Below are 11,744 nucleotides of genomic sequence, written 5' to 3'. Positions count from 1 at the left end.
ATCAATGTAATCTAATACCTCATCTATGTACATACCAAATAAAGTACGGGACAGTGGGCATCCTTGCTTTACTCCAGCGGTGGAATGAACAATGTCGGAATCCCCTTCTAGAATACGTACATAACCATTTACTGACCCGTATAAGGCCATGATCCCCCAAATCATCTCTTTGGGGACCCCTAACTCTTGCATCCTAAGCATCAATCTGGCCCTTGGTACTGTTCCAAAAGCTTTCCGAAAATCCACAAAGCAACAATACATCCTTCTCCCGCTTGCTCTTCCTTCCTCAATAATGGCTCTGAGCGTAAGAATATGATCTAAAGTGGAATAACCCCTCCTAAATCCAGCTTGTCCTATTGCCCTTGTGCCCTCATTCTCTGCCCATCTACTCAATTTTTGTTCAAGAATGGATGCGTACAGTCGGGTCAATGTGTGACCTACCATAATGGTACGGTAGTTCCCGGGTATCATAGGATCCCCTGACTTAAAAATAGGTACGATAGTAGATAATTTCCAAGATTCAGGTAATCCTTCACACATGACCCGATTAAACAGACGAGCAAGGACTTCTGAAAGTAGATCCCTGGCACGGATCAGATGTTCTACTACTAAACCCTCATGATCATATGCTCTTCTTGTCTTCATCTTATCAATGGCTTTTTTCACCATTTCCGTAGTAAAGAAAGTACTAGTAGCAGGGCATGGCTCTAGCGGATCTGGTAATTGAGGCCGTCCAAATACTATATATAATGATGTTACATATTGACCCCAAATCTCAGGAGAAGTAATTGTCGGAGGCGGTGAGTGCTCGTGAAATTAACGTCAGGCCTCATGTAAGTCCTGACTCAAGAAGAGCTGATATAAATCCTTCTCCAGTTTGGCTAAAAATGCCCTTTTCTTGCGACATACTAAACGCCGAAGAGCAATCCGAGACTACTTATATGTGAGGATCCCAAGTGTAAGCTCTTTCTGGACCTGGGTTCTCGTCTCTCTGCATTCCTCGTCATACCAACTGTTTTGAGTCATGTTCCCAGATCCTCTCTTCTGATCAGGTTGAGTATGTGGGTATGCCTCTTGTGCTGCTCCATGTAGTGTCTCTGTTAACTGAGAAGTAATCTCTTCTACAGTATATACTGGCTCGGTTGCCCACATCCTATTATAGATCTTTTCCACATAGATTGAATCAGTCTCTGGCGTGAAAGTATATCTTGTGTGTGTCTTCTTCCTTTGTACTTGAGAGGCATTGTATTGGAAGGAGATTGATAAGGTCAGGAGAGCATGGTCCACTGCAATCCCAACGGGTCTGGGTCCCACCTTAAAGTCCTCAATACTAGAAATAAAGCTTGGTGAAGTCATGACATAATCCACTGTACCGGCCCCATGCCTGTGCGGGAAGCATATCAATAAAGGGAAATTCTCTAGACCATTAAGTATGGCCAAACCATGTATAGTTGCCATCTCCATGAGATGTCTCCCATATCCTGTGTGTTCTTTATCCTGTGAGTTTTTAGTAAGCCCCCTCTGTGATAAATCCACTTCTCTGAGCATTTCCTCAGAAGTATCATAGAATACTGCTTGAGAGTTGGCCGCTCTGGCATTAAAGTCTCCTAAGAAAACGAAGTCTCCATCTCTAGAGAACTCCCATATGTCATTATTCAATATGGAGAAGGGGGATTGTCCTTTAGGTGAGGAGTAGACTGATGTACTTGGAGGGAAGTAGCATATAGCGATATATAGAAATCTACTTGTCTCGGCTCTCATTCTCACCCACATATACCTTGCTTGCTCATCTTTCCTTATAATCTGTAGTAGTGGTTTCAGCTCCTCTTTAAATAAGATTGCTACTCCTCCTGAACCCTGGCTACCCCGTAGAGAGAGAGAGAGAGAGAGAGAGAGAGAGAGAGAGAGAGAGGGGTTGGGATGGTCTTACTGTGGAATTTTTCTTGTCGTTTTGGGGTGACCTAAAGGTGCCCTTGTTGTTCATGATGAATACAACCTAGGACAAGGCTTGCTCAAGCTCACATTTCATTTTTGGAAAGCTTGAAGGGCATTCCTGGATGTCCCTTTACTACTCTCATAGTTGATTTGAAGGTTGTCACGTTGCATTTGGAATAAAATGGCCAACAATCCTCTCTTGGCAATTCCCTTCGATTGGAGAGCCTGCATTGGAGCAAGGCTTTCTCTTATGCTTTGGTACAACGCTCTCCTCGTTAAGCATATTTTCTTTCTCAAAAAGGGATATTCCAGGTGCATTAGGTGGTACATGCTCTTTCATTTTCTCTTGCAAAGTCTCTTTTTGGATTGGGACCTCATTATTCTCCTCTTTGACGAGAAATTCGTGGCATGTTTGTTGATCTAACATATTACTCCTTTAAATGAAGACTCACATTGTTTGGATTGGAATCTTGCCAATGTCAGCTTGAAATGCATTTCAATCGGTAGTATCTACGCTCTCCTGCAATCTGATGCGTGGATTGTGTGTCATGGTAATAAGTTGTAGTCACTCTACAAGGCATCCCTATGATAGAGGCGCACATTGTCTCCATTTGGCAATCATCTATCTTTGAACGAACATATTTTCTTGTGGTGCTGTTTGGTGGGAGCTTTACTTGTGGGTAGCACATTGCATACACGACATGTTGCGCCTTGTTGTTTCAGATGTCGTGCATCGGAGGAGATTGTGCCACACTTATTGTGGGATTGTCGTTACTCCAAATCCTTCATTCGACACGTGTCAACTGCTCTTCGGCTCCGTTTCCCTTTTGCCGCTTTTCACATACAGTTTTGGTTTTTTGGGATGCTTCAATCTCTGTAGTCTCAGTTTGGACTCTTCTTTGCTTGGGTTAGATTTTGGGTTCTATGAGCCATCTTGAACCATCGCAACTTCTTGCTGTTTCAAGGCATTGACGTTGCCCTGTTTTTCTACATTAAATTGTCGCTTGGCGAAGCGTTGCATTTCGCCTATGAGGCTGGGATAGTACTCTTGATGCATACAAGATCTACTTGGGGCCCTCGGAGCATCATACAACTCCGCTTTTTGTATCTCTTCTTTTCCATGGGTTTTCCTCTGTTTGAAGTTTCCCACTTGTAAATTAATCAAATCCGATTTCCAAAAAAAAAGGTGTGTGTGTGTGTGTGTGTGTGTGTGTGAGAGAGAGAGAGAGAGAGAGAGAGAGAGAACTGCCTTTGAGACGCATAGCATAGGCCAATGATAATCTGAAATACATTAACCACATACACAAGTAACATTCTTACGAGTATGGTCGCTATATTCATGCTATTGAGGATGAAATTGAAAAAGCCTCTGCAAACTATGGCTCTGCCTTTCGATGGGGGGGCAGAGAGGCCACTTCCTATATTTTTCCACCCACCTGCCAAGGTTTGAGAAAGGCATGTCTTGTTTACAACGGCTCAAAAAAAAGACCCCTCATCGACACTCCCCCTCTCGAAAGGCAATCACAACAGAGATGAGCTTGAGTGATGCCTTCAAAAAAGTACTCATCACACACTCACGATCCTCTATTCGCAATACTTCATAGAAATACCAATTGCCAGATGTTTGTGCCTCTAGGAGAATACACATAGTCGCTTTCTCCACAAAGCGCAAACGATTTGGATCAGTTGATTCATTGTATCATGTTGTCATGGTAGTCCATGATAAGCATAGGTCTCAAAGTCATGATGGTCACACTGTAGAAGTTAATCCATTATGCATCAATTTTAAATCGGCCAATTCCATGTGCCACGTTGTCGTAGTTATCAAGGATAATCATGCACCTCAAGACCTTTATTTGCAATGTTTAGAGACAATGCTATAGATTTTATAAAAAAACAAGACAATGTGGCATCCACTATATATAATGAATGGAATTATGGAAACCAAATATGCAATAATCTGACTCTTTCTGATGTTGGTCATTGTGTACTTTCTTTCTTCATTGTGTTGATAATTGTGGGACAACCCTGCAAACTTGGCTTTATCTTTACTCAAAGAACTACAAAAGCTGGCTTATCTGATGCAAAATGCTAGCCTCTATCGACATAATAAAAAGGAGACAAGAGCGAGGGCTACAAAGAGGGGGTTTCAGAACCTTCTCCTCACAAGAGTAAGAGACCAGCTTGGGCCAAAGAGGCTTTTGTCAGCAACTGAAATATTGGAACATACAATTTTCTATGTCTTCTATCTTTGGGAGTCACCACTCTCAATTAGGGTTTTATCTTTGCAGAGGACTCCCATCCTCAAGTAAAAGAAACTTTTGTCACTGGCATCACCAACTTTTTGTATGGCGAAATTGATGCACTACGTAATGTGTTACGTTTATTTTTTACGTCACTGCTCCAATGCTTAGGGATTTTGTCATCAATGCCCCACATTAAGTCAGAAGGCAGTTCCTTCATGACCTTGATGTTTGCCTTGAAAGTTTATGAGCTGGAGGTAGGCCTCTTGCAGTTAAAGCCATGGCATACAGCAAGCCATACAATCAGGATGACAAGGATCAATATTCCCAAGATCACCAGCTTAATTTTCATGTTTTCAAGCCACATTTTACGCCGCAACTGTCGGCCCTGTCTTTGGAAGTCATCAGCCTGAAGCATGAAAGAGATCCTTATTAATACTCAGACAATGGACCTGTGAAGTATCAAAGAATAGGACACTTGCAAAGGAAAGAGCATGTGTACTTGATAACGAAGGTTTTCCGACTTGTCTACTAGCAACTCAATTTTCTCACCCCTATCAAGTACCTGCAAGATGATGCTTACATCGTTACTGATGAGAAGTTTTCCACTGATAGCAAGACTGAACAAAATGGTTAACCATGGCACATGAGAAGATTCATTTTCTTGAAAAGAATCAATGGGTGATGTGTTTGATGGCATCATTCTAAACAAGGCTTTTCTTCCTTACTTTCTCGATGTTTTCCATCATGATGCCCTTCACTTCTGTGACTTGAGCCTTCACTTTGGAAAGTTTACTCATCTCATCAGGGTGGTCGACACAATATTGCATATGATCTTTCATCTTTGGTCTAAGAAGCCATGAGATGGTTTACAAAATATACGTGAAGGAAATGAACCATCATTTTTTCAAATTTTAACACATCACTTACCCATAATCTCTATCTAGACCATGTCCACCAACAGAATCACCCTTTCCATACCGTCTCTTAAAGTCTTCCTTTACCCGCTCCAAAAACGCAAGCGGAACTTGTCGTCCAAGCAACTCTTCCGAAACGACTGAGTAAGCTGCACAATCAACTTAAAATTCTGATAACCTTGTTTAGAATATGAGGTTTTCTTCTTTTCATTCTTTTCAACACGAGTCCAAAGACTGCCGTCATATGTCAAAAGTTCTCTGATACAAAACAATAAGGCCAATGCCATTTTCAAACAAAAATTCCCACATCTCAATCAGCAATGCCATGTCCAATTCCTTATGAAATGAATGCTGAAAGAGAAAGTCGTAACTGTAGTTTGCTGGATGTGCATTGCAATGTCGATAAGAAGGCTAGCTTTGAGCAAAAGGTATTTGAATTTGCTACAAGGGGATACATCAATGAGGTTTTGATCATAATTCATTTCTGGTAGACTTATGTACTAAGGGGGAAGGGAGCATATTGGTCACAATATAGCTGTAGCAATTTTGGAGTAGTGCATTCCCTTTGAGTTGACAGCCTCTTAGCCGGGAGTCTTCACAAGTTCACACACTAGGTGGTATTACTTGCACTTATGGCCTATAGAGATCAACTGGATTGCTTCTCTTTTAATGTCCTTCGAGAACATGACTCAGACAGCAATAGAGTTGGAGTTGGTTCTGTTAAGAGTTTGCCACCTCTCTGGCCAGCAGTCCTAGCCGAGCTGCTAGTGCCCTAGTATCTCCCAACGGCTGCTCATGGGGAGTGAAGCCAGTTTTGTGGCTATGCCCGGCCTATTTGAGATAGTTATCTCATTTTCAACCTGTTTCCACCAATGTATTGCACACCTTCTACAAGCGGTATGTATAATGTGCCTCTTGGTGGTCCCAGATGTAGGGCATTTTTACCATAGCCCTTTCTCAGTAGTTTCCCTCCTATGGCCCATTTTGTTTTCTTTCTCAAGTTTTGTTCCCAATTTTTGGGTCATTAGTTTTTTTTGAGGTCAAGCAACCTATCTGAGTCCTTATATAGGGAGGGCAGGTACCCACCTTTTGTATCATCCAGTGTTCATCTATAGTCTAGAGCCAACATTTTGGGTCACTCTATTTGAGTTTCTCTCTAATAGCTTTTTTTCCTCTCTCTAGCGTTTTTACCGGATCACCCTCCCTTTCTCTATTCTTTGGCGTTTTTGCACGTCCTCTCCTCAGTGCCCTCTTCTTAGCCCTAGGCGACCTAAAAAAGCATGTGCTCAAAAAGAAACTTGTATTGCCACAATCTCTCTGTCCTCATAGAGTCGTACTGCTTCTTTGCATCTTCTTCTCCATCCAAAAGATGAAAAAACCGTACTTCCATAATCGATTGCCACAGTTTTCAACTAGATTGCTTTGAGAAGAACAATCGTGTGAGCTCTGATAACACAATAACCGGCAAGCCACTCACGAGGCAGTAAAATCATTGCAACAATCACGGAACTGAACCAATGTCACATGAAAACGTGTTTTGTCCCTTTGAAATGAAACGAAACACGAAACGTTGCAAAACAAACTTGAAACACGGGGGACGAAACGTGTTTCTTAGGTTTTTTAAAAAAGGGTCTAAAATTGAAATCAGCCTACTAGCATAATACGGCGGGAGGGGGAGTCCTTTACACGTGTCGCAATCTGCGACCTAAAGGCTAAAGTCCAAAACAAAAACAAGCCCCTTTGCACACGATAAAGAGGGAGAGAGGCCGTCGAAGGCAGCCGGCCGTTCTAGTAATGTATAATGGGCAACACATTTTACCACTTGAGTGACCATGCTATAGGATGTATCCACCTATTAGACTCCTATATATTTGGTTTCTTATATCCTCTAGAAATATATGTGCTTCGTATTACGTTTTGTCTTGGCATTTTCGAAACGAAACAAAATGCCTTGAAACGACAAAACGAAGAAACACACAAAACATTTCTTGTTACACTGAGTTACTGAACCAAAACAGCAAACTCTTGCTTGAGAGAGAGAGAACATCACACTGTAGACAAGAGACACGAAGTGGCGGAATTCCACTCCCAAAGGCATTGGCCTCTCTCTACAATCGTGCACCCATGCACTGATCTACCAAACTGACCCTCAAAGTATCCTTACAAAGGCACTTGGTCGACTCTGCTAAAGGCAAGACATCAAAAAATTCTGCTCTCAAAAGTTGTAGCTCAAAAAGTCAATTGCTTTCATAAACTCAGCCAAACAAAGCTCCCATGTCTTGTGCCACATCATCAACCCATATTTTACGTCATAATCTCGTGTGAATTCCATCGTAGATTGCGGCACGATTTTTGAGAATTCTGTACGGGCTTTTCTTTTCTTCTGTGCTACGGGTCATACATATTTTTTCTACAAGATTCCCACTATACTACACAGCCCATGGATAGCAGACGAAGACGTCCTTATTCTAGATACCACTTTTCTGGGGAGACCGATCAAGATACATTGGCACCTTTGTTGACACCCATTTAACAAAGCCATATGCGAAGGCTTTTTTGAGAGCTCGATCACTAACACTACTGTGTAAATATTGAAGGCTAGGGATGCCATGCTCCTGGCGACTATAGTGCTAACGCCGGGTTGTCCGCACCGCTCTCCGGCCGGAGAGCTAAGGTTCTAGGAAACGAATGGCGGACACCGTTTTTCAAAATCTCCCTCTCTTTCATCATGATCTGTACTTTTCTTTGCCCCACACACCCCTCTCTCTCTCCTTCCCCTTGTTTTCTTCCACCGACGGGCCGAGCCCGACCCACCCCCCCCCCCCCCCATTTCCCCATCTTTCATCTCTCTCACTACCTCCATTTTCCCGCCCCTTCTTTCTCTCTTCCCTTCCTCTCCCTCGTTGTCTCTTACGGTGTGTGAACAACCCATAAGGGAAGCTTAATAATGCATCCTCCCTTTTCTTTTATATTCCACCTTTGACTTCATTAAACTCTCCCCCACTCTCCCCCTTCCTCGCTCAAACGGCCGAAAGCTAGCCTACCACCTCACCATCTCACCCCACCCCCCTTGCACGTCCTCTTGGACCAACCCATAGGACGCATGAAAAGTTCTCTCTCTCCCTCGACTCCCTCACCCTCTCCCTCACCTTCTCACTCCCGCCATGCTTACTCTCTCTCTCTCTCTCTCTCTCTCTCTCTCTCTCTCTCTCTCTCTCTCTCTCTCTCTCTCTCTCTCTCTGCGTCGGCGCAGATAGGCCCGCAGGCACAGCCCATAGGACGTTGAAAAAACACACTCAACACACGCGCGCGCGCGCGGACTCTCTCCCCTCACACCCTCCTCAACGTTGTCGCCGCTCGTCGCTCCAATCTCCCTGCGCAGTAAACCATATATATATATATATATATATATATATATATATATATATATATATATATATATGTTATGCACTTAATTTTTTAAAAAGCCCCCCCTCCTACTCCCGTTCCCACACACTCATACAAACATATTATATTCACACACACACTCACTCGCATACACACACACAAAACCATACATACACACATACATGCAAACACGCATATACACACTCACAAAAAAAAAAAAAAAGAAGGAAAGAAACTATCGACACCAACATCAAAGGAAAGAAGGAGGCCAACTCGTGCATCGCCAACACCAAAACAAGAAGTGGCACCGAAGGCACGCCCCGGCCAGTACTGAAAGGAGGTAACACATAACATCTCGACTTCTCACCACAAAAAACCAACTACCACAGCACAGAAACCTCACACCGACCGCCCGAACCATCGACAAAGCCCGTGTAAATACCCTAAAACCCCACTCTTCCCTAATAACCTAGCCATGGCTAGTGGATTGTAAAAAAATCTCCCCATCCCACTCTTTCCTCTCTCTCTCTCTCTCTCTCTCTCTCTCTCTCTCTCTCTCTCTCTCTCTCTCTCTACCTTCTCTGTCTAGAGAGGCATCTAGATCTTCTACAGCGACCAAGGGATACTTGCAATGACTAGTAGTTAAGGACCACCTCTTAAGCCTATATAAAGAGGCCTCTGCTTAGCACAAAAGGACCAAGACAGAAGAAGAGAGACACACAAGAGAGAACACTCAAGTGAAGGAGGAGCATACTAACTCCAAACCTCGCCATGCACCATATGGCGCTCATATTCCACGTTACATCCCTAATGCTAAGAGCCAGGTTTGTAGTCGTAAAGACCATCACTTGTAAGTATCTCCATCACCAGTAAAGGGTGTAATGTTGTCTTGATCTTTTGAGTCCATTCTCTACTATGATTTTCCATGGTTACGGGATGTTTCGTCTCTTGTATATCACCTTAATCGTGCTCCATCATGTGCAATCTCTCCCGCCAGTCAGTGTGCCCTGTTTTCGAGCTTTTCACATACCTATCTTGTGCACACACTAATGATTAATGATTAGGCATTTTTCTATATGTGAACGGTTATTACACCACCATTTCATGTCGACTACCTAGAGAGCATTTCACGTTTGCTACCCTAGGTCATGTATGTTTGCGTCCTAGCCGCATTTATGCTAGGTGGTGCCTCTTCATATCCATAGGATCACTCCCACCTTGAGATGATGCTTGGGAATGTTCAGGCTATGTGTGGTGCAGAGGCTTACCCCATATGGTATGTCGTTTCCGGCCATCATTTTCTTGGCGCCCCCACCAAGGATCCTTTCATGAAACCCTCCAGTTTACAAGACTGAAACCCCTAAACTTTTGTGGATGGATGAATGGCTAGCAGGGTTCGCTAACTGGAGGACAGAAGAAGAAGAGCTCCAAGCACAAGTAGACGAACTTCGCATCTCCATCGAAGCTCGAGTGCCAGGCGTAACGGTAATCGATCTGCAGTGGGAGAGTCAACCAACACGCCAAACTCAGTGGATATACATAGGCCAAGTGCCAAGAAGAAGAAGGAGAAGGTCGAAACCATGTCCGCAACCTACAACCAACCCGCAACAACAAGATGGAGGGAGCTCTGCACAATAGAGAATCAACACTATTCTACTTCGAGAATCGGGTAACTCAAGTCAACGAGGTAATTATCACAGCCAGTTTCCAAGTCGCACCTGATGCTGCAGCACAGATAATGGAAGCATTTACTCATGCTCTCACTAGAGAGACTAGGGATCTACTGAATTTGTTTCAGAAAGAACACCACCCTCACTCACAAGCTTGGACAATGACTAAGCACCTCTAAGCTTCACATGAATCAGTACAACCTACCTCAAGACAGATCACACATACCAACACGAGTACGCTCAATCAAAGTAATACTGAACTTGAAGGCTCACTACCAGCACGTCATCAACACCATGCTGGGTGGGGAGCGGTTTTTTTGAGGTTCTCGCATCAGATCAGCCATTTGTCTTACCTTTGGTACAAGGCAATGTACCGTTTGAAGTTTTAATCTATGTCCTAGTATAAGAGAGTATACACACCTCCTTATAAAGAAAAAAGAGAAAAAAAAAACTTGCAAGCTAAGTAGTGTGTCTTTCTAGCTCTCTCTCAGTAATCATGGCAAGTGTAGCATTTCCAACATTTAAAGGAAAGAAAGGGGAGGATTTGGTAACAGACTTCCTAGATGACTTTGAAGTAGCATGTGTAGTGAGCAACAAAGATACGGATGAATCCCGGGTTAGAATCTTTAAGCATCTCATGAAGCTAGTAGCTAGATCATGGTACAATGCACTTCCACAAGCAACCAAGGATGACTGGGAGCCCTTAAAAACCGCTTTTAAGAGGCGCTTTGGAGGAGGTACCACTTCATAGAAGTTGTGGGACAAGTTGAGAGACTTGAAGCAGGAGGGTCTTTTAAAATATGCCACCTATGAGTCCAAATTTGTGGATTTGTGGGAACGGTGGGTTGAGTCACTGGCAAGGGGGGAAGCTGCGTTCGATTTCCTAAAGAAAGACCGGTTCACGCATGGCTTATGGCCGCTTCTCAAGGAGAAGGTGAAGGGTAGATTCCCGGCTACGTACGAGTTAGCCGTTGAAATTGCTCGCCTTAAGGACAAGAAGCTACGAATGAAAGCCAAAGAAACCGAGTTAACAGAAGCAGGAACATCGCGCAGACCAACAACCACGACAACCACCATTCCACCACCACCACCGACTCTTGGGATAAGAGATGCCCAACAGGATATGTTGGTCCATATTACTGACCAACTACAGAATTTGTCTGCCCACTTGATACAGCAAGGAAGGAATCAAGAAAGAGATCAAGACCCAAGAAGAGCACGGCGACAAAACACGGAGTATCACTGCTACAAATGAGGAGAAGATGGTCACGGTATGTACTACTGTCCCAAACCACGACAAAACTATAATAGAGGAGGTAGGAGGAACCAATTGTCACCCCCTAGAGAAAGAACACCCCCACCCCGAGCACCCGTCCCACCAACACAAATTCTACGTCCACCCAGGCACCATCACAAGCATCCATTCCACCAATACCACCACCTGATCGCCCTGTAAACATCATAAGGCTAGAAGAGAAAGGAAAAGCCGTAGTAGTGGATCCACCCAGAGCAAAGAAGAGGGACAAGGGTAAAGAGAAGGTAACCTTTTTAGAACCATTTGAAGCCATGACTGTGAAAAGAGCTAGGAGGAA

General features: G+C 43.6%; 1 protein-coding gene across 1 annotated transcript in view; it reads right to left on the bottom strand.

The window, feature by feature from the left end:
• Positions 1 to 3,866: 3,866 nt before the first annotated feature.
• LOC147433016 (vesicle-associated membrane protein 721-like) overlaps positions 3,867 to 11,744 on the bottom strand; it is a 61,978-nt gene continuing 54,100 nt past the window's right edge. Inside the window, exons 2-5 of the mRNA XM_086492770.1 lie at positions 5,109 to 5,244; positions 4,907 to 5,027; positions 4,681 to 4,743; positions 3,867 to 4,587 (exon numbers count right to left, since the gene is read on the bottom strand). Of these exons, the coding sequence (XP_086348896.1) occupies positions 4,423 to 4,587; positions 4,681 to 4,743; positions 4,907 to 5,027; positions 5,109 to 5,244 (485 nt within the window). The 3' untranslated portion in view covers positions 3,867 to 4,422. The remainder of the gene's footprint in view (positions 4,588 to 4,680; positions 4,744 to 4,906; positions 5,028 to 5,108; positions 5,245 to 11,744) is intronic.

The sequence above is a fragment of the Adiantum capillus-veneris genome, chromosome 20 (assembly GCF_014529385.1).
Source record: "Adiantum capillus-veneris isolate H3 chromosome 20, ASM1452938v2, whole genome shotgun sequence".
Lineage (NCBI taxonomy): Eukaryota > Viridiplantae > Streptophyta > Polypodiopsida > Polypodiales > Pteridaceae > Adiantum > Adiantum capillus-veneris.
The sequence above is the reverse complement of the archived record's forward strand: the minus strand, read 5'-3'. Positions and strand labels throughout refer to the sequence as shown.